Source organism: Colletotrichum truncatum (genome assembly GCF_014235925.2).
Source record: "Colletotrichum truncatum strain CMES1059 chromosome Unknown Contig_0001, whole genome shotgun sequence".
Lineage (NCBI taxonomy): Eukaryota > Fungi > Ascomycota > Sordariomycetes > Glomerellales > Glomerellaceae > Colletotrichum > Colletotrichum truncatum.
Genome location: NW_027222398.1, coordinates 10235092 through 10261360, shown reverse-complemented (window position 1 = coordinate 10261360; position 26269 = coordinate 10235092). Strand labels below are relative to the sequence as shown.

At 49.3% G+C, this 26269-nt stretch overlaps 9 protein-coding genes across 9 annotated transcripts; 3 read left to right on the top strand and 6 right to left on the bottom strand.

The window, feature by feature from the left end:
* Window positions 1–120: 120 nt before the first annotated feature.
* CTRU02_202880 (FAD linked oxidase domain protein) lies at window positions 121–1870 on the bottom strand (the record flags this gene model as incomplete). Its single annotated transcript, XM_036731209.1, has 4 exons — window positions 121–1061; window positions 1114–1160; window positions 1211–1564; window positions 1617–1870. The coding sequence occupies 4 exons, from the start codon at window positions 1868–1870 to the stop codon at window positions 121–123; spliced, it is 1596 nt and encodes a 531-aa protein (XP_036577078.1).
* Window positions 1871–2926: 1056 nt separating this feature from the next.
* Window positions 2927–4501, top strand: CTRU02_202879 (lignostilbene dioxygenase family protein; the record flags this gene model as incomplete). Its single annotated transcript, XM_036731208.1, has 1 exon — window positions 2927–4501. One exon carries the CDS (start codon window positions 2927–2929, stop codon window positions 4499–4501), a length of 1575 nt encoding a protein of 524 aa, XP_036577077.1.
* A 735-nt stretch (window positions 4502–5236) lies between these two features.
* Window positions 5237–7637, bottom strand: CTRU02_202878 (alkaline serine protease; the record flags this gene model as incomplete). The annotated part of the gene is made up of 2 exons (XM_036731207.1): window positions 5237–5391; window positions 5480–7637. The coding sequence occupies 2 exons, from the start codon at window positions 7635–7637 to the stop codon at window positions 5237–5239; spliced, it is 2313 nt and encodes a 770-aa protein (XP_036577076.1).
* A 1657-nt stretch (window positions 7638–9294) lies between these two features.
* Window positions 9295–10269, bottom strand: CTRU02_202877 (uncharacterized protein; the record flags this gene model as incomplete). Its single annotated transcript, XM_036731206.1, has 1 exon — window positions 9295–10269. The coding sequence occupies one exon, from the start codon at window positions 10267–10269 to the stop codon at window positions 9295–9297; it is 975 nt and encodes a 324-aa protein (XP_036577075.1).
* A 2589-nt stretch (window positions 10270–12858) lies between these two features.
* CTRU02_202876 (uncharacterized protein) lies at window positions 12859–13272 on the top strand (the record flags this gene model as incomplete). The annotated part of the gene is made up of 1 exon (XM_036731205.1): window positions 12859–13272. One exon carries the CDS (start codon window positions 12859–12861, stop codon window positions 13270–13272), a length of 414 nt encoding a protein of 137 aa, XP_036577074.1.
* A 1637-nt stretch (window positions 13273–14909) lies between these two features.
* Window positions 14910–15758, bottom strand: CTRU02_202875 (alpha beta hydrolase fold-3 domain-containing protein; the record flags this gene model as incomplete). Its single annotated transcript, XM_036731204.1, has 1 exon — window positions 14910–15758. One exon carries the CDS (start codon window positions 15756–15758, stop codon window positions 14910–14912), a length of 849 nt encoding a protein of 282 aa, XP_036577073.1.
* Window positions 15759–18382: 2624 nt separating this feature from the next.
* On the bottom strand, window positions 18383–19252 carry CTRU02_202874 (uncharacterized protein; the record flags this gene model as incomplete). Its single annotated transcript, XM_036731203.1, has 3 exons — window positions 18383–18541; window positions 18596–18867; window positions 18931–19252. The coding sequence occupies 3 exons, from the start codon at window positions 19250–19252 to the stop codon at window positions 18383–18385; spliced, it is 753 nt and encodes a 250-aa protein (XP_036577072.1).
* A 2653-nt stretch (window positions 19253–21905) lies between these two features.
* Window positions 21906–23447, top strand: CTRU02_202873 (aminotransferase family protein; the record flags this gene model as incomplete). The annotated part of the gene is made up of 2 exons (XM_036731202.1): window positions 21906–22059; window positions 22153–23447. 2 exons carry the CDS (start codon window positions 21906–21908, stop codon window positions 23445–23447), a joined length of 1449 nt encoding a protein of 482 aa, XP_036577071.1.
* Window positions 23448–23877: 430 nt separating this feature from the next.
* Window positions 23878–25309, bottom strand: CTRU02_202872 (aspartyl protease; the record flags this gene model as incomplete). Its single annotated transcript, XM_036731201.1, has 2 exons — window positions 23878–24056; window positions 24124–25309. The coding sequence occupies 2 exons, from the start codon at window positions 25307–25309 to the stop codon at window positions 23878–23880; spliced, it is 1365 nt and encodes a 454-aa protein (XP_036577070.1).
* Between the last annotated feature and the right edge of the window lie 960 nt (window positions 25310–26269).

Below are 26269 nucleotides of genomic sequence, written 5' to 3'. Positions count from 1 at the left end.
TGAAGTCTAACACGCCAATTTAGCTTTTCTTTTTCGACGGGTTTGTGCAACCTTACCCGTCTGCGTTTCCAAGTTTGAAATAACATAACCATAACTATCATAACACCGCCACACTCGTAACTACAATTTCGCAATGGTCCTACCGGTGTTCCAAACCCCCTGTTTTCCAGGCGATAACACGCCGTTCGGATCGATTGCATCCTTCAGCAACGAGGTGAACCGTCCAAACGCGCGGTGGTTGAAGTCCTGATGAACAGCAGTCTCTTCCATGAAACTTATATGAACGCGATACTCAAGATACCCAAGTCGTCTAGTATGCTCCATGAGCGCCATCTGCAGAGGATGCAATCGCTCCTTCACCGAGGGCGGGAACAGGACGAGGTTGATGCCGATGACGTAGCGATCAAAAAGGTGGAAATCGGCAATGAAGTTGAGATCATTATCGGCCGTCAGACTTCGCGCTCCGACGTACCATTCGTACAGCTCGCGACCGGACGGCGGGATGACGGGGGAGTAGGAATTGTGCCATAGGCCCCGGCCGCCGTTGTGGTTTTCGAGTACTTTGACGCCGTCGACGCTCGGGACGCCGTTCTGCGGGAGGAAATCTGGCGTGACGTCCTCGCCGCGGAGGTACTCGCCTTGCGGCGCCGTGAAAGTCTCCGTTGTTACTTCCGCGCCTTTTACGCGCGAGAAGCGACGTCTGATGGCAGCTATCAGCCCTTCGTGAGCCTCCCGCGGTGCGTAGAGCGCGAAGGCGGCGCGCCAGGCGGGGATGTTGAAGCGTTTGGCAATGTCTGCTGTGACGGTGTCCGGGATGTGGTGTTCTAGGGTTGCGTATGGCCCTAGTGCTTCTGCGATGTCTTTGATGGTGTACATCAGGCCGGTAACGATGGTCGTGGTGTTGGAGAGCTGCGGGGGGTTGGTGATTACACGCCTGCGCATTAGTTCTGTTAGAGCACCGGTGAGAGGTACCAGATCCCGGTCGTCTTGGCAGTCTACTACGATTCTGGTGTATGCCTCGGGAGCGTGAGATAGGTGAATGCCCATCTTGGTGACGATACCTGTGATATGGGGGTTAGATGTTGTTGACGAGGTGGAGGCTTTTGGACTTGCCGTAGTTGGATTGGTAGAAGAGGCCATCTAGACCTGGACCCAAACCACTGGAATCGGGTTAGCTGTTATTCAAAGGTGCCCTGGAGTGTCAACTGACCCAGAGTATAATGGCCAAGTCTTGTTGTTCGTCATGGCACCCATGCCGGTCCGTAGCAGCTCGCCGCTTGGGAGGACGACTTCCATGCCGCACTGGTGTTTATAATGCACTGCTTCTGGAGTATATCCCATCCCTCTTTCCAGAGTATTTCCAATAATGGAGCCCCAGCCCAGAGCCGGGACAGACATCCAGAGATTCAACTTGCGTCTCTTGATTTCGTTATAGAGGTCCATGAACGTGGTGCCGGGCTCGACTATCGCATATGCATACTCTTCGTTTATCTCGATTATGTTGTCCATTTTGTGCAGATCGAGCACAACTGTGCCGGAAACGACTGGCGCAGAGCCGCCGTACCTTACCAGACGGTGGTTAATGTACTGAACCTTTCGGACTAGAGGATACATACCCGAGATTCTTTCCTCGGGACACCGTCCAGAGTGGTGTTCGGGTTTTGTTCGCAGCGCGTACGAGTTCACGGATTTGATCGACTGTGACGGGCCGCACTGCGGCTGCGACATGGTGAGGTTGGCTAAGGGGAAAGGGGTCGCCGTAGTTGTCAGCTCCATGGAGGCCTTCGGGGGCACCGTGCGATGGATCCTTTGAAACATTGTCTTCTCCCACGATGGCGGTTGCAAGGCGGAGAAACTCTGAGATATCCATGGTTTTGGAGTTCGAGATTGTCAGGGAAGGAGATCTTCAAGGTTATAGGCCAAGTCCAGGGGTTTTGATTTGAAAAGGAGGTAAGAGTTTAATGACGAGAATGTTAGCTGACCAAACACATAATGTGCAGGCTTGAGAAGGACTACCTTTATAGGTCTATCTGTCTAACATGGCACTGAAGACTAAGACATCGTCTCGTCTTGAGTTCACGCTCTTCAATTGGACATTACGTAGGTGAGCGGGAGATACTATGATCCATAATGTTGGTCAAAAGAACTGCATTGACCAAAATAATATGACGACATAGAAACTGCCAGGAAATTAGATACTAGTACCTCTAGGTAGTACCTGAAGCCATCGAAGTATGTGATTGGGCGCTACATGCTCTTACTGTCCAAACCCATGCCTCGGGAATCAACAGTCTCGGGCTACCGCATTGCTGTAAAAGGTATCTACCGAATCACCGTATCCCGAACTCGTTTTCTTATTATCTAAGCGGCCGTCTCGCAATTCAACAGCGGTCCGACGTCCTTATAATCCGAGTAACGCTCTGAATTGTTCGTCTGAAGTTTTACAGCCAAGTACATGCTGTTCCAGCTTTAGACGATGTCGAATAACGATAGTCCTATTTCATGCCGTTTTAGGAAGTTTTTTTACCGATTCAGCAACTCAGCTGTTACCGAAATCTTCGAGAATTGGGTTGGGGCGGAAGATCGAAATAGGCTTTCTCCGGCGCTTCATCGACATCACAAAGCCATTTCGCCCATGATCACCGTTTCGAAGATGTGGAGGTGCGATCCAACCATTAAGTACTTTTGCCGAATGAGTGAGTGTATGCCGCTTACGACATCGGACATTGAGGCTACAATGCGTTGGTATCTTGATCCGCCAAAGATAAATGGTGGCTTTCATCCCAGTGTGTTTACCTGGTGTCTAAATCACAATATTCTCCATTGTAAACACATTACTTCCTCATAACTGCTGTGCTTACTACGAGCGAGTGGTTTAATTCTCATCCCTGTTTAGCTAAAAGCCAGCCTGACGAATATCACCAAGATGGATTTACTTCGACCACAGCCAGTTGGAGAATCATATGGTGCCAAGGTGTCGGCCAGTCTTGAAGAAAATCCATTGCCTACCTTTCCGTCAGTAGACCAAAAATCCAAGGGCCGCTTCGAGACAGAGGCCGCAGACCTTACCGTCGTCGGGGAGATCCCCAAGCAACTCCAAGGCACTTTTTACCGTATCCTTGTAGATCCTTTCTACGAACCACCAGCGGAGAACCCGCCGATTGAGGGTGACGGCAACGTTTGCGCCTTCCGAATTCAGGATGGCCGTGTTGACATGAAAATGCGGTATGTTGACACGGAGCGGTTACGTCTCGAGCGACAAGCCAAGAAACGCCTGTTCGGCCTTTACCGCAACCCCTTTTCTCACCACCCATGCGTTCGAGCAGCCATCGATTCTACCGCCAACACAAATTTGGTCTACTGGGCGGGCAAATTGATGGCCTTGAAGGAATCTGCCTTGCCCTACGAGATTGACGTAGACACTCTTGAAACAATCGGTTATGATCCTTTCAAATCACCAGGTTTAACCTTCTCTGCACATCCAAAAGTCGACCCATACAGCAACGAGTTGGTGGTGTTTGGATACGAAGCCAAAGGCCTGTGCACCGATGACATAGTCATCTATGCCCTGGACAAGGAAGGGCAAGTTCACGATGAGCAGTGGATCAAGTCTCCGTGGCTAGCCTTCATTCATGACTCCGCCATTACCCCCAACTTTATCATTTTGGTTCTATGGCCGTATGATGCTGAAGAAGCTCAGATGAAAGCTGGCGGTCATCACTGGAGATACAACAAAGATCGACCGGCGACTTTTATAGTTGTGCCACGACGAAATTCTAGTCGCTTGCCCAAAGGCTGGTCACCTGGTGAATACCGCGTGTACCACTGGGAGCACGCCATGCTCCTACACACTGCTGGCGCCTGGGAAGAGTGGGTAGAGAACGATAGTGGCGACGTTGAAATTTCCCTGGAATCATCGCGAATGATGTACCATCCCTTTCCCATGTTTGACCCAACGCCTAGTGAAATTCCCTTCGGCAACATGGAGGCTGACTATGTCCGTTGGACCTTGGATCTTACCAAACCCAGCGGGGCAAAGATTGATGAGCCTAAAATCATCGTCAACATGCCTGGCGAGATGGCACGCATTGACGAGCGGTTTCTAACACACCCTTACAACCACATATTTTTGCCTGTTGTGGTGCCAGGTAAATCTTCTCATGTACCGCCTCTAGTACCCCTCGGGCTGAACGGTTACATTCTTGTCGATAAAAAAGGAAACCGCAAGGGGAAAGATGTCCTTTATGACCCAGGGCCGAACTGCACAGTTGAGGAGCCCATCTTTATACCGCGGTCGCTGGGTGCGCCGGAAGGTGATGGTTGGGTTCTGGGAATGGTACAGCGCGTCGACATCGACCGAAGTGAGCTGGTCGTCCTGGACACCGCCAATTTCGATAACCCGGTTGCCGCAGTCCAGCTACCGTTCATGACTAAAGGGCAGGTTCACGGGAACTGGGTGGAAGGCGGGTTGGAGATGAAGAGCTTAGTTAGGAATTTTTGACGAAGTGTGCGTCAACGCCAGTAGGCTTGGCTTGTTTTCGTAGTGTTTGGTAGTTGAGGCGAACCAAAGCTGCTTCGGACGCTCAAAGTGCTACATTAGTTGCCTTGGATTCCATGGAAAGTATGAAAATAATTTGAACCAACGTTCTTCGGACTGTATTACTTGCTTAAAATGGTGAGAGTACACTGACTGGAAAAAGGCGCCTGGTACGTGTTAGACTGCTAAACAACACATATAGTTGAGTAATTAACACTAATTCCAGCATCTTCTCTGGGGTTCATTACCATATGCCAGATAGCCAGCAATCGCATTCGCTCACACTAACTTGTTCAAAACCAATCAGTCTTGCGACAGTTCCAATACTCCATAGAGTCACTATGATACAGAGACATTCTGATTTATAGACAATGAAGTGAATTTGCGGCCCACTACTCCTCTTGAGAAGTCCCTTGGTAATCTTCAGTTTCTGGAATTCGCCCTTCTAAGCAGAAGTTTCCTTTGAGTTAATGGTACTCAGGTTGGCAGATCAGTCTAATACGGGGTGAGATGTATCTCGAGAGACTATGTGGCGCGCGGCATATTCATCGTTGAGGAACTACCACATCCTTGCCAAGCTGCAAAAATCCGGCCTTGAGCCTCATAATACTAATCTTATCCAAAGACGTTCAACGCTAACGACCAACAATAACGATACTAACAATGGTAGCTCCAAGATTGTTCAATGAGGAAATGTGACTACTGCGTTGGACATCCTTTGTCATGATACTTGAAAGGGCATTTGCCTTCCGGATCAGGTGGTGCTTGGCTAACAACTTGCGTAGCTGATTCCGAAAAAAGCAGGCAGACTTCGATGCTGTACGTCTGTCGGTCTTCCATGCCGAACGCCCAGGCTGTGTTACATAGTTAGCAAGGGTAAATCCCTCGTTATTGAGTGCTGAACAGAAGTAAACATTCTCAAGGTAATATTGCGAAACTCACATTTACAGTCTGGGTCATTCTCGCAAGACTGGCGCGCGTAGTCAGCCCCTGAGCAGCCAACCTGTCCGCCCAGTTTCCCGGCAAAGTCGTTTGCAGCCTGCGCGCCACAGACGCCACACTTTTGCGGACCTGCAGAGACAGTCTCCGTTATCGAGGTAGTTGTCGTGGTGGGACCCTTAGATGCCGAGCCTGAGGGTTTTACTGGTGCAGATGGGACTGCTGAAGGGCCCGACGTAGGACGAGCCGTTGCTGGCGCAGATGACGGGGCAAACGAGCATGCAGGAAGGGCGCGCCTCTCGGCGGCACTTCTCCTTGACATCCTTCGTGTTGCTGCTGTATTGGCAGAGCAAGCCTGCTGTGAACCCCACAGGTTCCATGCTATGGGAGGGTAGCCAGGCTCCGTGATGCGCGGGAACGATGTTGCGCCGATCAGGTCGCGCATGTCTGCAGCAACCTTCTTCTGGCGTAAGCCAGTGTTAAAATCGGGGTGTGACAGGAAGTAAGCCGCAATACCGGCGACCTGTGGCCCAGCAAATGATGTACCAGTGTCGAACTTCAAGCCAGATGGGTTGTTGAAGTTTGCGCACCTAATGTTCTCACCAACCGCCCAGGTGGTTAGAAGATCTCCCTGCTGGCTGAACCATGACTTTTCGAGTCGTCTGCTGGCCGAGCCTACCACAATCACGGGAAATTCTTTGGCCAAGGTACCCGGTAGTGTGTTTACTTCAACAGGCTTCTCCGGAGTTCCGTTGTTGCCAGCTGGGCAGATCACAGGCACATCCATGCCAACGAGCACCCCAACAACCTCACGCACGTAGTCAACTATAATCTTTTCGTCGGCCTCTGCTGTGACCGATATTGACACAACAGCCTTTCCTTGCAGTTTCTTCTGGTAAATGTCGTTAGCGGCCGCCTGAAGCCCTGCGATAACGCCCCAACCATCCTCATCTATCCGTACGGCAACGAGATTGGAGCGCTTCGCCGTCCCGGTTGTCTTGCCCACGGCTTTCGAGGCTGCACACGTCCCGTGGTCAGGGTCGGCGACATCTTCTTCATTCACATCAATGGTTCGGCGAGTTGCACCGGAGTCAGACGAGAACTCGTCATGGTCCAGTGCAAATGGCCCGAGGTCGATGTGGTAGATGGTAATGCCCTCGCCTGCGGGATCTTCATACATAAAGTTAGGTAGAATACCATCTGTCTTTGGTGGGGTTGAAAGCGTGCGAAGATCGAACAATTTGTTTTTCGAGGTCGGTACCTGTGTGGCATCTGCCCTCTTCTGTACCGTAGCCGACCCGGACGCATGCGAGCCGTACGCCGGGTCAGCTTCCGGATCCGTATCGGCAGGGTCCGGAGTGGGGTCCTTAAACGTCTCCTTCTTGTTCGGCACCACACCAGCAACAACACGATCCGCCTTGACCTTATCGAGCTGGCTGGGAGTGAGATCCGTGCGCCACATGAAAGGGACCCCGTCTGTGTTCAGAATTAAACTAATCTTAGTTTCTCCCAAAAGACTCTTGAGAGTGTTACCAAAACCGTCTGCATCTGCCTTGTTGGTGCCCTTTTTGGCGAAGATGATGTACTCAGCAGCCGTGCCGCTTGGGGTCGCAACTGGATTGCTGGTTGTCTCCGTCCCTGAGACCTGTGCGCTCGAGCTTGGTGCTTGAGAAGGCTCTGGTTGCGTTGTTTTCTGGTCTGGATTGCGGGATGCCTTTTCATCCGGGTTTTCAGGATCACTTGGGTTCTGCTGCCCGGAACCTGCCACAATGCTAGCCCCAGCCGGGACGACGGTCGTGACGCCGTTGAGTGTGAAAGAACCTCCTAGTGCTCCACCAACGACAACGACCCCGGCGGCAACAACGATGTTCTCACCATTGCTTACTGTGACTGTAGTTGGGGGTGCGGACGATGTCCTCGAAGCGGTTGTTGTAGACACCGGCGCTGGGGTTACCGGAGCTGAAGACGCTGAAGGTGTTGCTAAGGCACGCGAATGAAACGATGAACGGGCCGAACTTGGTTTTACTAATGGAGGTCGAGAGAATGTGGAATTGCCCCAGCTAGAAACTGGAATGCTTGAGGCGCTTCTGCGTTGGGACTGTTGGGCGAAGCATACCGAAACAAGCGTGAACACAAGAGTGACAAAGTGAGTGAATTTCATTTTTGGCAATAACGAAGGATAGGAACACCAAAAAATGTGAACCTAGAAAATAAGTGCCGGTTCGAAAAGAATGAAAAAAATAAGGTACCGAAGCCATGTTGAAAAGGCGGGATGCATGTTGGTTTGATATCTAAAAACTAGCAACAAGCTGCTAGATGGTGATACCATGCTCCTGTCTATGTTCGAGTCATGGCCCACCACACCTTCACTATATCGTTCGCGAGCTATTTTGTGATTTGCCGTCCGGTCCGGTGGCACCTCAGCTGCTCCTAAAACCCCACATTCTGGAAGTCTAACTTTCAGACTGGCGTACTGGAGGTATTATGCGATGAACTTATGGATTATTACTGGATGACACATGTTACCCCATCTACCTCAGACATTAAGCCTCCCCGTTTTCTATTAACGTGCCAAGGCTGCGTCTCTATCTAACATGCTAATTTTAGACAGAGTAAATCATATTAAACTTGACAGGACGAAGTTCGTGTTAAGGCTTGGGGCAATATAATAAGGATGATCTTTTGTCTAACGCGAACAGTTGGCAATGCCTGCAATGAGTATCAATTGTCATGGTTTCAGAGAATAAACTAGCTTGCTACCACACATGACATAGGAAAATCAGGAGAAGAAGAACAGCTCGAAGCGATATGATAACATATGAAAAGGCATATAACAGGTTTGAGGTGAATTACCATCCGCTCTTACTATTTACGATGCAAAAAACTATGCGTTACGTCATGTAAAGACAATGTTGGAAGTGTACCAAACAGACCCCATACACTGGATTAAGCCATGACACATGAACTCCGTCACGCCAGGATGCTCTTTCGTTCAGACATTACTATCAAGACACTGATATTTAGAAGGTCCTCGTGTTTTTGTGTGACCAAAAAGAGTGTATCCTACCAAACCCGATGCTTTACCCCCAATTGCAACATTTACACCTATAACAATTTGAGGGAATTTTACAGAAAGAAAGGCTCACCAAGTTGAATGATATTCAAACAACATATGAAAATAATGAGTTGGGATTTATTTTATTTAGCCTAGCTCTCGAAATGTGCTCATTTGGCAAAGAGCATCGATAACGTAGGGGTTCTGGGCAAAGTCGCCACTATTCGCTGCGGAAATTGGAAAGATACGGCACCGAATCTTCGACCAACTCTCAAAGACTATTCGGCCAATAGTCGAGTCGCTATATTGTCTTGTTATTCAGCTCATATTCCTCATACCTCATACTAAGTGAAAGGGCTATAAGCGATCCACAACAGGCTGGTCAGCTCGGCTGGAGAGCTCACCAAGAACCTCACCAAGTCGATACATTAGCAGGAACAGGTGGCAGCTCGTGCTTTGTTTTCACTTAGAATTAAGGAAAAAAGAGTGCAGGCTATTACACAGCTTTTTTGTTATTTTTGGTCCTATTGACTCAGGCTAAGAGGACAAACATTCTCTAGCTCACGGCTCGGAAGGCTTGGTAGTCGAGTTGACGATTTTGTCCGCATTACCGCCATGATTCACCACCTTAACGAAGATAGGTGGTTTTCCATTAACCAGCAAACCCTATTCTCGCGTACTATTTATCCAGTAACATTATGAGAGCAAAGTGATTTTCGCCCTTATTTTATTTCCCCAGACTTTTCTTTATAGGATAAATACTCTATTGCGCAGCCATCTTTGCCCAAGCAATCGTTCCGCCGAGACGGCCGCCTTTCTCGTAAAATAGGTATGTCAAGCCATTACGCGTAACGACAACTGGCGATGCGACACGGTCTCCGCTACTATCGCCTCTTCCGCTAAACAATACAATGGGCTTTTCACCAACTCGTCGTAGCGTACGATCGATCGTACGAGCATATATCTTACCGCTAGAGGCATGGTAAATAATGTAGTTTTGCCCCCGCCAGTTCCATAGCTCGCCACCCGAGACATTTTTACCCTCCTCAGGGCCAGGTGCGACAACATAGCCAGGACTCACAGTCCAGGTCTTACCATCCACCGACTCTGCAAGTCGAATGCGGCGGATGTTATCACGCTCGTTACCCATATAGAACATTCCGTAGTTGTATCCTGAGTCCGGGTTTGGGTGCCTAAAAACGCGTGCATAGCTCGTCTCCGTAACAGCTGGACCACCCATCGCGTTAGTGACTGCGATGCCGCCATACCCGAACTTGATGCCATCGTCTGAGTATGCCCAGCGGGTAACTGAATTGCTACCGTGGAAATACATAATCATACGACCAGCTCCATTGTTCGCTTCCAGGTTCCAGATAGCGTCCGGACTGGATACATGTGGGACGTTATAGTTTGAACCCCATGATCGCGAAATAACCGGGTTATTAGGGTATTCGGTCCAGGGTCCCTCAAGGCTGTTGGAGTATCGGAGCGAGATACCGCCGGGGTCGTCATGGGGCGCATAGTAGATGTACCACTCAGCCCGGGCGTTTTTCAACCAGCGCCCGGCGTGAAAAACGCTAGGGAATATAAACTCATTCGTTGGGTTGTAGATGGAGGTGTCCTTGTTGGTGATAATGCCCTTATACCAGAAGACGGGCCACCCAGGTGGGGGGGCTTGCGTCTGGGCGCTGGCGAATATGGCGAGCAGCGCGCTGACGAAGAGACGGAGTGGTTTCATGATTTCGATATAAAGCAGATAATTGAAACCTTTCGTTTATTGAAGAATGGAATCTTGGGTGAGTTGTGGTACACATCACATCTGCTTCTAGCTGCTTGGGCGGCTGGGAGCTATTTATTAATATACTGTCTTCGCCAAGGCTTGAAATCAAATTTGCATAGCCCCTTACTCCAAGTTTTTAGCTGGTGCCTAGGTAGTACCGATTCCTCGTATGTTTCTCTTATTTCTATGTCGGAGCGCTCTGCATCAATAGCCTTGCTAGTACGACTGAAGTACCTATAAACTTTAGGGAAATATACATGCTATGAATTTTTGAACATGCTTCAATACGGAATAGTACCTGGGCATTTAAGCCTTGATTGGCTTTACCCCGCCCTTGGCTAAAATTGGGGCATGTCACAGTCGCGATGGGATATCTAAAGCCCAGAATGCGACGCCCGCTTTCTGTGTGAATGTCATGTCAACTTAGTAGCGGTTTAAGCTCATCCGCTCTCTATTAAGAAATTAGCCCCCAATTATTCCTAGTGCCCTTGATTAAAATAGTTTGCTAGGTTGATCTTGACAAGACAATCTTTCAGTTTTCGACGTTACTGGCTTACAGATTCCTCCCGGATGTGTCGACAGGGGCATTCATCCTTCCTCTTAGCCGTACCACGTAGAATGAAAAGGATTTACCTGCACTGCGTAAGCGCAATGACCAGGGTTTGGAACAATCACAAGCCTCCTTTTAACAGAAAGGTGGAGAAGAGAACACGCCGCTGTTGAGGGAGGGGTTGGTTAAGCAGGCCTTTGGGCTTGGCTGAGATGCCTACGCGTGCAAACCTACCTGATTTAGAAGCTTGTACACAGCTCGGGCAACTAAAGTGGGCTAACGTCTGTTGCCTAATCCTTGGTGAGTTGAGGTGACCATAAGTCTTTTCTATTTAACATCGCAACAGGCAGGGCAAGTAGCTCTAGCGCAAAAGAAAAGCTCCAGCGATAACAGCGGCAACACCCAGTTGATGGGGCATGCCCTTAGAATAAGTTGCCAAGGCAGAGGTGCAGAGCGTAAGTGTTCTGTAAATGGGTCTTCGATGCAACTTCTAATCGGTTTCTAATCGGTTAAAATTAACCGTTTTGAAGAGCGGGTTCAATGAAGTGTGAATAGTTACATTGATAAGATAGTGGTTGCTTCAACTTGCAGTGAACTATCAACTTGCGCATCTAAGTCTTAGTCAAAAGCGGGAGGAGGAGTTGATGTGGCACACTAATTTGGCAGCATGAAGCAGGCAAAAGAGGCACACAACTGGCAGCAGAATATAGTAAGCACCAGCATTAATATTGCATCTTGGCGATCGCTTTAGTAGGTTTCCAATTGAATGATTCATTCTTGAGCCTTTTCGTTCGTTTCTTTTGTTTAGGTCTGCGAATACTGGTAGTTGTCGAAAGGCATTATCCCCTTTGTTTCTGGACATCAGTATTTCGCTTCCTACTCAGACCACTCAAGTGTCAGGTGCTTTATGTTCCAGTTTTATTTGGTGTGTTTGTGTTCGTGAGCAGCCACGGACTCAGCCGGAGATGGGAGTGCCATAAACCATCACTAGGCTAGCCGTAACAACTACGTTTTTGTAGCTGGATATTCAGCCATCATTTACAGTAACATCTACGTGCGGTGCTATATTCCTTCGTTGATCTCTTTGAGTGCCAGTAGGATACATGTACATTACATTCAGTACACAAGCTAAACAGACTCGAGTAATGTGACTTCTCCCCGAATAAGGAGTATCACGCAAGCCAGTGTTTAGGAAAATATGGATCCAAGATGGACGGGTGCGTTTGTACCTGTTGCCGATTCGCACTTGATGAAATAGCCGTGAGACGCAACCCGCGCTACCACCGCATTGCCCTCCCTCACGTCTCGTGGCTGGGAAGGGTCCGCGCGGGTGGGGCGTGTAACGCTGCGGAGCCTGCAACCCGCCAGTGTTCAGGGAAGTCCTGAGTGAAGCAGATCTTGCTTTTGAGCTGTCAAACCCCGGACGGTTTGTCCTTATATGTAAGTTTACCTGGGACTCAGAGTCTAATGCTACGAGTAGCATGCGACTCTCTATAGCCTAGATTTGCGCTCTGCGTTGTCATAGGCTGTGGCCAGCGTTGGCGAAGTTTTAGTCGCAAATTTATCCATTTCCTTCCCTTGGCAGTACTTACTACTTCCCTGCGCCCTCCAAATAACCTTAAGTAGTCAATGAGCTGCGGATACGATGCGGCAGCGTGATTGGAGATGGTTTTTACTTTCAACTAGTCAATGTTTAAAAGATTGCTGCGATTGTGGCTTGTACGCCGGATACTCCGTAGGCAGGGCCCACGAGTCAACCATTTTACCACAACCAGAAAAACTTGGGAAATACTCGCCGTGAAGTGAAACAAACTATAAATTTGTTTAGCAATGCCTCAAAACCGCTATACTGTAAAAAGAAAGAAGAGCTAAGAGTTTAGACAGATCATTAAACCTAATTAAATACCATTAAAGATTGGGAAGTTTTTCATTTCACAGAAATGCCTTGACTAAAGAGGTATAAATACGCAGAGAAAGAAAATCGATGGACTTTTCTTATGCTCTTTTCGAGTCCAATTCTTGGGTCAAAGTCCAACTGTCTATCCATCATGAAATTCTCATCCCTCGTCACCATCGCCGTCGGCGCCCAAGTCGCAGCAGCTGTTGACTGTGTGGTATCCAACGCGAGGCCAGGTCCAAAAGCCTATTTTGACAGTGGCAAGGTGTTGTACAGTCCTGCTTACAAAGTACAATCCATCTCATCCAATACTTTCTCTCTATTCTATTCCCCCCCGTCTACTGGCACGTCATCTGGAACCCTAAGACTTCAAAACATTACTACGGGAAACCGCTTAGTTATCTGTCCCAAGTCTGGAAGCGCCAAGACGTGTTTCTGGCTCAATCCCGATAGCCAGTGCACTTCAAGGCTAAAGTACAGGAACGTGGACGGATTTGAGGTCTTCGAAGCTTAGGCAGCAGATCACGACTTGTATAGTTGGTCTAGACGCACCATCTGCCGCAGAAGGTAGCCCTTTCGATTTTCTGCCGTCTTGACTCGTGGCTTACGAAGTGAAGAGTTTTAGTTAAACACATGACATGTTCGTCTGAAATTGGATGAACGACAGGCGCAAATTGAGTTTTGTTGAACAGGAAATAAGGAAATATTAGCCCATTGGTAGATTCATTTGAATGAAGTGGATACCGAGCTGCCCCCAAAGTTTATAGAGCATTTGTAGAAAGAATGGAAGTATGATGTACATATAGGTTTCGCTTAGATAATCGCAGTAGCATGTGTCTTACCGATTATTGTTGTGCTTTCATTACTCACATATTATGTGTCAGTCTTCTTACTGAACAAGTCCAGCCACAAAGGCTGCCGCAGGCGGAACACCTTGCTCGTAGTTTTGATGGTTAGCAGCAATGATGATTCCAACACCGCAAACATTGTCACCGTCAATTGCAGATGATGTTCACCTTGACGGCAGGAATAATTACCAAGAGGCTGTCCATCAAACGCACCACCGGAAATCAACTCTGGAGGTGCCGGTTAGTCAAGATTTTCTGTAATATCACTCCACTAGCGTGTCTTCACCTGAGGCTATGTGGTTTGCCAAGTCTGGCTACCAAAGCGCTACTTCTGCGTAGCGATAATGTTTACTCATTTAATCCACTCATACATCAACTACGCAGCATAATCCATTGGCTAGAATATCTCTAGAAACTCTTTAAGAATATGTACGGTTTGGGATGAACTCTAGAACGCAAAAAGCATTCATAAAGTCGAGAAGGACGATAGTCGTCCAACTGCTGGCATGCAAGACAGAAGAGATTTAGTGGTTTAGTTCCAGTAGTGTTACAGGCTATATCCGAAGATAGAAATAGAGATGCGGGTCCGTAGCAGTAGATACATAGTAAGAATCGTATTCAAACGCAGTATCACATAGAGGATATAGCTCGCAGAGAATACAGGAAAGAATCTGATTTATATATTTGACCATGGATGAAACTTTCGCATTATGCAACCTTCAACTGAGGCGAAAATATAATGTGAACCACGACTTCGTCACCAATGCTTAGATCTACGCCAATTCCATTTGATGTTTATCTTCCACTATATTTTAATTTCGGACGCTAAACTCCTTATCGCACACTCGGTCTGCCCAGCTTCAGAGCACTGAAGCCTGTCGTGATTCATTTGCCACCGCACAAATGATGTCTGCCTCGAAAATTGTAAGAGACAATCACACCTTTTAGTACGTGATTGAGGTCTTACAAATGAGAAATCTTGTGTTCGAAAATCTGTCACCAATAGAAAACACATTCTGCTATTTCCATAAATGACCAGTTCATTTTGAAACCAAACAGACTGTGAAGGGTCAGACCCCGCCTACACGGTTGCAGTGGCAGCCGCACACCAGCCTCCGGTGCATATTAATAATAGAGGTGATACCCCGATGAGCTAAACGCCCAAAAGGATACGCAACAACAAGTCGTCCACTTGTTGCTTGGCTGCACTTAAGTGGGAATAATGGCACAGCTATCAACCGGGCATAGCCCGTAACACAGACAGAGTATTAAGGAAGAAGTGAACTTGATATGCTATTCTGTGTCATGAGGCCTGAACCCCAAGCAATGCGGCATGACACTCGTCGTCTGATGGCTCGTTTCCAAACAACCAACCAACTCCTCGCAGGGCATCTACGCGGCACTTCTTAGAGACTTCTAGTTGATGGTAAACGTCTGCAAACCCATGCGGAACGCCAGGGTACACGTCTAGCCTAGTTGAGACGCCATGATCACGTAAGGCTCTTTCGTATATTAATCCGTCATCCCGAAGAGGGTCCTGTCCGCAAATCTGAAGGTATACTGGGGGCATGCCTCGGTGTGGATTGGTGGCATTAAAGGGCGAAAAGTCCGGGGACAGTAAATCAGGTTTGTAAGCCTCCTTCACAAACTCCATTGCGTGTTCATTGATGATGAGTGCTTGAGCGTTCTGCTCCCTAGAAAACCAAGAATATTGATATCGCTCGGGAACAATCGGCTTTTCCAGCAACCACGGTATCTGCAGCCATACTCCAGACATCTGAGGTGACTTGTTTTGCGCTACCCACCGCTGAGCAGTAACAGCGGCTAGGTTTGCGCCAGCTGAGATGCTGCCAATGTAGAGGCCGGCGTGAGGATTTACACCCAGCTTCTGGGCCATCTCGGGCTCAACAAGCCAATTGATAGTATCCCATACATCGTGTGGTGCAGTAGGAAACTTGAATTCCGGGGCGAGTCGGTAAGATATAGCTACCACGGTTGCGCCGGTGAGGGACACCACGGCCCGGGAGTATGTGCTGATGTGCGTGTAATGACCAAGGCAAAAACCACCCCCGTGGATCAAAACAACGAGAGGGATGCTTCCTTCTGACTGTGGTTTATAGACCCGCACTTCATTCGGGTGGCCGTCCCTCATGGAAACGCTCAGGCTATATTCATGCTCTGTCGAAGCAGGAACCTGTACGGGGTTCGTTCGGAACAGATTGGCTATCTTAGAGAACGGAAGCGTTGCGAGCGGATCCGGAGGGGCATTTTTTAAATGCTTTTCGTAGTTAGTTTTTGGTTTCATATTCGAGATTGGATTGTACCTGTTCCAGTTCTTGACTGCAAGACGCTTAACAAAGGCACTGAAAGTAACTTTTGGATTTATGATGACTTACTGTGTCTCGCCAAGCTGCCTCACCACTTCAATTTTCGCATATTCGCCCATTGTCAATGTGTTTTTACCGGGGATAGTAGATACAAACCCAGAGTTAAAACAAGGTGTTGGCTTTATACAATCGACTGTCTTTACAGACACAGAATTGACTTTAAGCCGGACGTTGTATATGGATGGGAAGCCCCACAGGCTACTTCTAATTGGACTCTCGGGGCCTTTAACTGCCCGCGTCGTTTCACAGGCGGCAATCTCTATCGGATACACGAGGGACCAGGGTCTTCAATACGCCTCTTCGCAGCGGTTCCCCTCATCTATTTGTACGTTTGACTGGCATCATTCTTCGACCCCTGCGAAGAATTCTTCTCGAGGCTTAACGAGGCGACAACAAGCTTTAGGTACGATTTGAAGTCCGTGCGAGTCCGTTCAAAAAAGTAGCACATCCTTCGGCGGTGCTATCCTTTTCGTGCCTCCAGTTCAGCTGTAGCTGGCTAGTCAGCCTGGATCTGTGCCTCAACTAGAAGTGAAATTACACCTATTGCCCGGTAACATGTTGGTTCGGCCCGGACAGCTAACTGTTAAGGCGTTATATGATGACAGGTGGTGGTGGGGGGGGGGGGGGGGGGGAGGGCATAACCAGCCTTCTAACCATGTGAATTTAATAATGTCCAATCATACGTCCTCATACCAGAAACATCATTTATCAGGTTAAATAGCATGACAGTTTCATGGATTTGGGCAAGTACCCAGCTTGATCTGAAAAGGCATCTTGGGACGGAAAAAAGTAGACTTGGCAATTTCTTGCCAAGGGTTCACGGGGGAAAGAAAAGCCTGAGCAATCTGAAATGGTTTATGCCGGAAATAAAAAAAAAACGACTTAGGTGAAGGCGCTTCTGTGTCCCCAACAGGGCAGCTCAATCCACTTTATTGAACCGAACTATGACTACGGTTTTAATATCGTAATCGGTACGCTGTTGCTAAGACACCAAATATGTCATGTGGGGAAGATATGATTGGTACAGCAGGATTCCTACGGGGGCGTTAGTAACGTTCTAGTTGGGGAGGTCATTCATTACAGTACCTTAATGCTTCGCCAGTTAGTCGTGTAAGCGGTGGGCTCATCAGGCTGGGCGCCAAGTAGGGAACACATCTCCCCTCTCGACACTCCTTTCAACCCTTCATCTGGAGCATCTGGAGGGCACGTCTCGGCATGACCGGCATTAGACAATATTGCTCCCACTCCATTGCCACTTAATATTCTCAAGTCTTTATGGCACTGCCTTTGACTCTGCTAATTCCCACTTTTACTCTTCGACATTCCTCTGAAGCCGTAATTAGCCCGGCAATGCCGGTCTCTTGGTGCACCGAATAGACTTAATGAGATTGTTGTACTGGCCACACAGCTGGAGTTGGGCCAAAAGCCGTCTGATTATGTGTTTTAGAAGCGATCTTTGCAGCAATGTCTCTTCAAAACTAGATATGACCCATAAATTACGTACTGCAGGATTATTCCCCACCACATATGTCTTTGCCTACAAAATCATCCAGCACAGGCTCCCGGACTACCATTTTTGCTTATATTTTTGAGGAGATTGAGCCTTCGATTCATTTTCTATTTTTTTTCTTTTTTCTTGCCCACTTTTTCAAAGAAGACATGTTTTTACTGTCGCTATTTAACCAGGTACCGCTACATAATCACAATTTCTACCCCTTTCCGTTGAGCTACCTCGTCAATGTCAAACGTGTTTGGCTCTGCAAGCCATGCCTCGTCCAAAAGCCCGAATGCTACTTCGCGCAACTTGTATGCGGACCTCTCTTTGATGAGTAAACGTATCCGGTCTAGCGATTTTTTCCAGCCTGGATGGGACTTCAATATTTGGACCTCCAGGCTTGCCGTGATAAACGGATACACAAGTCCATTGCTAAGAAGAAGATTCTGGTACTTAACTAACCGACAGGCTCTGAAGACAGCATCAATCGCCGCCATTAATCGACAGAAGACAATATCAGTCTCGGGGACAGTGACAGCCAGTGACCTTTGGGAGTCGGGGGTAGATGGTTTTGCTTTCCCCCCTGCGCCCGGTATTCGTCTACGGACTTCTAGAATCCCACACAAGCGCCAACAATCCCAGAACTGGCACTGTATGAACTTGCCTATCTCACCGGGCCAGGTCCAAAAACGCCATTCGAGAGTTTCTCTACTACAGTGAGGAATATCAGCAAATATGTCCAGAAGAGACATTGGGACACCTGTCAAGGCATCTATTTCCCGAACTCTGCCCCCGGCCCAGCCATCTTGAGCCGCTCTGAGGTGCTTCCAGATGTGAATCGAAGGAGACTGTCTTCCCAATACAAAGGAGGGCATGTCTATGACACCTAAGAACTCAAGCACGCGCCGTGTCGGCAGATGATGTTCCGGGGAGGGACTGAGAGTAGGAATTGATGTTGGAATATTGCAAAGACTGGCGAGAAGCTGAATCTGTGTTGTGCAAGGGCTTGCCTGAAGGGACTAGTGTATCATATCTGTTAGTCTGCATTACAGGCTGTAAATGTGCAGCAAAAAAGAGACGAGAGCGGCAGACGAGATGCTTACTTACATGAATGGTACAAATCAATATGCCTGCACAGATGGTCCCAACCTGAATAGCATTATGCCGACTTTCAAGCTCAGTACGGAAAGTCTGCAGGGCGAGACCGATGGCCTCTAGTGATTGGGCCAACGGGTAGCCGTGGTTGTCTTCAAGAAATCGTTGAAGGGCCCCGCCAACGAGGACCAACGCCCGGCTTTCCATGGCTACTTCCTCGAAGAAGGGTTGCATCCATGACTGGACCTCGGTACTGTACAAACGGCATAGCCCTGAGGTCAAGACTAAATATGACTTAGCCAATTCCAGGTATTATCAAGCTAGGAGGGTCAAACATTAGTTCTTACATTTTCTATACTCCTGCCACTCTTGGTTCGATGTACCAGGAGGCGGTGGAGCCTCTGTTGTGTTATCGTTATCTGGTGATGGCGGTTCGATGTTGGCCAGCCCATTAGAGCGGTTTGTGTGTTTCTCCAAGGCTGCCTTGTCTGGGATGGTGGCACCGCTAAACTGGCCTCTCGAGGCAACACCGTTTGCCCATCTAACGGTGGCCACGTAGCCGTCGCATTTGATACCGCGGCGTCTGCAAAGCCCACATTCCGGACGTACTTCGTCACATTTTCGCTTGCGGCGCTTGCAGTTTGTGCAGCCACTAGTTGAACGAACCATTCTAGTTCGGCAAAGAAGAAGAAGAAAAAGGAAATAGAAACGCTCAGCGTGTGGTAGGGATTATTTCGTCATCACATTTGTGGTTGAGTTGGTTGGAGGGGAAAGGAATGACGGGTTTACTATACTAAATAGGTAGATAAAGCCTCCCACATCGAGACGAGCACGCACAAGCACGGCCTCATTCAACGGAAACGGACTTGTTCCAAGTCCGGCGCCTTCACCTTCCGCATTTGGATGTCTTCCCGCTCCTCATGGGTGACTTGAGCTAAAAGCTTTGGCCAGGAGGAAGAACGTGATTTTGTATTCCAACTTCCATTCCCTCTGGTTCCTCATCAGCACCTTGATCTTAGGTCTTTTTCGTCGGAATATATTGACTGGATACGGAACACAAGAAATTTAGAATCCGTCAGCTAAAGTATACCGACAAGACAGAAGTGTAGGCTTGAACTACTGAGGAACGAACTTCCAGCGGCTTCAACATGTAGGAGGATACCAGTCAAGTTTGGATGGCGAAACTGTAGACGGCTTATGAGAGAGATAAGTAGAATGAAAATAAGGTCATCAAAATCAAAGCACCTTTCCTCTATGATATGAAATAATCACCGAGAGGTAGCGTATCCTGCTTGATTAACTCTAAAGCAAACTCTATTTTGACCGACCAAGGAATTCCTTCGTATGCCAACGAGTCAGGCTCCCCATGTCGATGGTATGTTGCATTTCCCATTCAAGCAATTCCCCTTCCCCCGACTTAGTGCAGCTTTTGACCAAGTGATTCTCAATTTGTGACTTGTGACGAACTAGGCACATAGCAATCAGGCTAGAAAAGGTGTAAAAGAGTGACTTGATTTAGAAAGAGGGTATGTGCGTGAGAAAGCTCGTAATTATACGCCTACGGTGTGCGTTTCATGTTACTTACATAAACACACCTCACTCGGTGTGTTCGGTGAACGTTGACACTATCGTCACATGACTTCATTTAGCCAGTAACTCTTCAGACTCCAGCAGTTATTCCCTCATGTTACTCAGAAATAGTCGTAAGCTTGACAAAACGGAAGATATTTATCTGTTCGACCTCGCTCTCAGGGTTCCAGTGTATGATGCTTAGAGCGATTAACTTGTGTTCTAGCTTATGTTTAAAGTTTTACTTCTTGATAACTTACCTCAGCTGCATCCATGGCATGCACTCACTGAGGCGCAAGTAAACGGCATCCACTTGCCGGAGGCGTAGTTGAGAAAAATCACGAACGGCCGCCTCACATTACGTGCAGCAGTCAAGCCGATCAGCAGTTGTTAGTTCCCATAGAGTATTCATCTCATTCTGCATCCAAAAAGCCTCTTGTTCACCACATAACGCTGGCTCCGAGGCAAATAACAGTCAGTCAATCATGACCTTTTGAAGAGCTTATATTTGACGCCGGTATGGCCCCAAGGCTTTTGCTCAATATCCATGATCTCAGTCCTCCTGTGCATTGGCTAATGGAACAATCTCAGTGTTGCCAGGCCAAGAGAGTGACACTAATAGCTTGCAATGAGATGCGTTGATTCAAGCTTCAATATTGTTGCAGCGAAGCTTGAGAAAGTTTGAGTTACTTCCTTGATGTTGAATTGAAGGAACAAAACTTTTCAATCAGATCTTCACAGTGGCTTGCACATAGTAAAACACCAAAAACTAATCTGAAAGCCATCTATGCATGCACTTTAAGAACAATGAATCTTCAATTCCATGAAACTAATGAGCAATAATGATTGCATCCACCCTCTTCCGCTGTTATTTCTTGTTTTCTGAAAATGAGTCTATTCCTACTTTGATGAGATTTCAGATATACAAGGAATATGCACAGCACACAAGTAGTAAAACGAGAACAATGGAAGAGAAATTTTATACAGACAAGTAAGATTCATGGGCAAAAAAACAAATTCATTCAAAGGCAAAAGATAATGAAGATGCGGCCAGTGTGGATTGAACACACGACCTTCAGATTAAGTGATTGAAGTTAACTTCAGTCTGACGCTCTCCCAACTGAGCTATGTCCGCCACATGCTTCGTTGGAAATTTTGAGGATATTGTGGCTAGTGTACCACCATCCTGCCGAAACCCCACCGGTTGCGACATTCCCCAACAGCCTAACGCCCGCAAATCGCAATCAGAACAGACTTACACCCACATTTTGATGGTTGTATGGCTAGTTGTGCACTTTGAAATCTTCCTGTCCCTGTTATCCAAACGACTCTGTAAGTTCAGGCGGTTATCTTCGGCCGGCCCGTGAAGCCAAGTCGCTCTGTACCATAAACAGCTAGAGGAAAAAAACCCTGCCGCGCCCTTCAGGCGACATGACTACTACAGCCGAGGGCCGGAGGTCGGTGTTTGAGATGCGATAGTCCCAGTTAGGATGGGCAAGTGGAGCGCATCATGGATTATAGACCTTGACCCCTCAGAAACACGAACAGAGCTGAAAGCTGAACTGTGACTCAATTGGCAATATTAGAATAAGAGTCACAAGCAGGAGAAATATTGTATTTATATGCGGTTGAGTTTCACCAGACCAAAGTCAATCAGTCCCAAGTGCATCATCACTGAATACAACTCTGGTCGGTTGTAACCTAGAGCTTAAACACCCCTCATTGGCATTCAGAAACCTCCCACATACAATTCATGGTCCCTCACACCCTCAATTGCAACAACCAACAAAACATCATGGGTGACTTGATCGAAAATACCAGCACAACTCAGGCTGCCTCCACAACCTTTGGCAAGCCGTTTCTAAAAGAGTTCCTCATCGACCCGGCTTATCACAACCTCAACCAGGGTGAGATCTCTCTCTCACACACACACTCTCTCACTCACTCTCTCTCTCTCTCTCTCTCTCTCTCTCTCCAACGATGACAACTAACTCCTCCAGGATCATTCGGCACCTACCCCCGTCCCATCCAACATGCCCTCCGTTCATATCAGGACAAGGCCGAGGCCCGCCCGGACCAGTTCATCAGGTACACCTACCACGACCACCTCCGGGAGTCGCGTCAAGCCCTCGCGGACCTCCTCCACGCTCCCCTCTCAACCATAGTCCTCGTCCCCAACGCCACCACGGGCATCAACACCGTCCTCCGCAACCTCACCTGGAACTCGGACGGCCTCGACGAGGTCCTCTACTTCACCACCGTCTACGGAAGCTGCGGCAAGACAATCGACTACATCGTCGACACCCACCCGGGCCTCGTATCCACCCGCGCAATCACCCTGACGTACCCGCTCGAAGATGAGGAAATCGTCGCCCTCTTCCGCGAGTCCGTCGCCACATCCAACAAGGAAGGCAAACGCCCGCGCATCTGCCTCTTCGACACCGTCTCCAGTCTTCCCGGCGTGCGCTTCCCCTTCGAGGCCATGGTCGCCGCATGCCGCGAACTGGGCGTGACGAGTCTCGTCGACGGCGCCCAGGGCGTCGGCATGTTGCCCTTGGACCTCTCGGCCCTCGACCCGGACTACTTCGTGTCAAACTGCCACAAGTGGCTGCACGTCCCGCGCTCCTGCGCCGTCTTTTACGTCCCCGAACGGAACCAGCATCACATGGTGTCCACGGTGCCCACATCCCACGGTTACGTGCCGCGGTCCGGCGGCCCGCGGTTTAACCCGTTGCCCGTGTCGAAAGACTCGGCTTTTGTCATGAATTTCGGCTTCGTCGGCACTTTGGACAACAGTCCGTACCTCTGCGTCAAGGATGCGATTGAATGGCGGAAGAGCATCGGCGGCGAGGACAAGATTATCGAGTACATCTGGACGCTCGCCAAGGAGGGCGGCAAAAAGGCGGCTGACATCTTGGGGACGTTCATCATGGACAACAAGGCCGAGACGATGACAAAATGCGGAATGGTCAACGTGGCGCTGCCGATGGTCGCGAGTGAGGATGCCGAGACCCCGTCAACCGGACCCGACGGCACGATCACGGTGCCACAGAAGGAAGCGGTCCCCATCGGTCAGTGGATCCTAGAAACCCTCGTGCAGGAGTACCAGACCTTCGTTGCCGTCTTCTGCCATAATGGTCGCTGGTACACTAGGTTGAGCGCCCAGATTTACCTCGAGCAGGAGGATTTCGAGTGGATTGCACATACTATGAAGGAGATCTGTCAGCGGGTCGGGAAGCATGAGTACAAGGCCAAGGCAGAAGAACTAGCACGCGTTGCCAAGGAGGCCAAGTAGACTGGCTGTTATTTCAACAAAAGGGAGGGCCTGGTTCGTCTGGAAGAGCGCGAAACGGTCATCTTGGTAGAGCGGGACAATATCATGTAGACTTGCTGTTTGTTTTATCAGAATGCCATTCATTTACTATGCCGGCTAGATAAGCTCAGAACATCTAAGCTGAAAAAAATGAAGATTCTCCACGTTTGTGTTTCCCCATTTTAGAATAAAAAGAATTCGGCCACCGTCTCAGACGCTTATGACCACTGCGATTAACACGGCTTGAAGGCCGACTATTAAGCCACCCAGGGCAGACACAGAACTCCGCTCACTTCCGGACTTCATCGACGTCGTTGAGCCGGCGTTGTTATTGGTGTCCCTGGAGAAACCACAAGTGAATCTTTATGCCTTGAAAGAAATGAAGATTGGTTCGCGCGCTCGGTGTCAATGCTTACGCCGGTGCGCCAGGTGCGCCGCCAGCGGGTGCGGCACCCTGCTGACTGTTCACAATATGCTCTGCCATGCCAATGGACATGTTGCCGCCGTTGAAGGCAACGAATTGCGACTTGAACATGATGTCTCCGTAGATCTGGAGCCTGGAAGTAGTTGCCTGCAGGCCACCAAAGCAAGCTAAGACGGCAGGGGTTAGCGTTCTGATGAATGCGAGAGGTGAGGTGCGTGGGCTGCGGGAACTTACTCTGAGCATCGACTTGGGCAAAGTTAATATCGCTGCCCTTGACACGGGCCATGTAGACACCACCGATATCCATCATGAGATCGGGCAGCTGAGCGTTGCAAGGGAAAGTGACACCACCGACGGTCTGGTCGTTCTTGGCACCCTGAACTTGCTCGTAGTAAGCCTGAACCATGGGAGGGTTGGCCAAGATGAGGGTGGTGCCAGTATCGGCGATGGCCTGAGCACCAGGGGTGCCCTGCTGGACCTGACCGTTTCCAACGGCGAACTTCTCGGAACCGAACTGCCAGAAGCCACTGGTAGTGTTGACGGGGATCCACGCCATCTGTCCGGTGAACTTGGTGTTGTCGATGCGGCCGAACTCGTAGGCGCCGACGGACTTCTTGCGGAGGTCAGCAGTGAAAACAGGCTCAGCCAGACTGGGCATGACGTTGTCGAAAAAGGTCTTTTGGGCTTGGGGCTTAACGGTGTTGAGCTTGGAGAAGGCAAGACCGAGAAGGCCGTTGTTTGCGGTGTCCTGGACGAACTGCTGGGAGACTGCGGTGGCCATCTCGATAGCCTGCTTCTCTACAACGGCGCCGCCGATGTCGACACGGTCAGTGCCGACAACGCCCTGTGCGCCAGAACCATCACCGTAACGAATGCTGAAGGAGTTACCCTGAAGCATCGCCGCGGTCTGACTCTTGGTTGGGTCGTACAGCTGGTGGCCCTGCTGGGAGGCAGGGTCCAGCATGGACGTAAAGACCCAAAGGTCGGAAGAGCCACTGTCGAAGTCGACGTTGACCTCCTGGCCACCGATCTTGATGGGCGAAACGTATTCGACGTCGTTGCGGATCGGGGTAGCTGTCACCAAGCCGGTTCCGGGCTGGCCAGGGGCAGCGGTCTGGTTGCTCGCGCCGGCGGCGAGAGACTTGAAGCCCTCAGCCTTATCAGCAACCGGGGGCTGGGGGTTCTTGGCGGCCTGGGCCTCCATTGCGTCAAGCAGACCCTGGGGAATGGGCATGCTGAACTTCCGGTAGGCCTTGATCAGTTGCCTCGGTCCATCGTGACCGACGAAGTTCTCGTTTGGTACTCGGGGAACGACGAATGACCGCTTCTGAATGTTGCCGCGCTTCTCAACGGGGGAGGCGTCGGCCAGGGCTAAGAAGCCGAAGAAGAGGACCAGCGACCGCATAACAGATGGCTCCATGATGATTCTGTTGTCTATCGTCCGTCACCAGGACAACTTTTGTGTAAAAGAAAAGCGGAAAACGGGAGAGAAAAGAAGCCACACCAGGTGGCACGCGGTTGTCTAAAAGGAACGAGGGCTATCACCAGGAGCCCTCAAAGAAATTAAGAGATTCACGAATGAATGGAAGTGGTGACGAGAGCGAAGATGCGGAATGGCCAAGAAGAGAAGAGTGACCAGGACGGAAGACAGAAGAAAAAGAGAAGGGAAATAGGGCAAGTTTATTGTTCGAAGTAGGCAACCCAAGAGATGGTCAGCGACCGGCATGGATTGCGAGGATTATACATGTTGCAAAAAATGGGACGAAGAGGTCGTATGCTCACTGCTTGGAGGCTCAGGCGAGCCAAGTCTCAAGTTGTGATGCCCTGGTCACAGATTGTCCCGCTCAGCAAGGGCGTGCGCGTCCATGTCAGGTGGGGAGAGCCCTTGAGTGGACGGATATAGAGTAGGGCCGGTCGATTGTGGTGAGGGTCTCGTTGACGGGAGGCGAGGGACGAGGCGAAAAGTGTGTGTGCTTGGAATCCAGAGGTCGAGGGTCCTCTTGCCAGTCAGGATCCAAGACACCAGTTGCGGCAACGGCGTGGAGCTGGGAGCATGTTTAGAATTCTGTAAACCCGGCGAGGGAGTAGATCGGTCGCAAGCAGGGGAACACCTTACCCACAGTCGTCACCCAAGTTGTGATTCGGAACAGGGATACCGGTAGATCTGTGCCGAGAGACTAGCGCAGGGGCTGTGGGTTGGGAGGCACATGTGTGAAGGGGGGAAGCAAGAAGACAGGAGAACAGACATTCGCCTCTTGGCTTTGGCTCTGGTTCTGCTCGCTTTCTCTTAGTCGTATTTGGGGGTCGTTGAGAGTCTGACATCGCCAAGCAATTTTGACGCTTCGAATGTAAAGTCTGTGAGGTCGTAGGGGATCGGTGA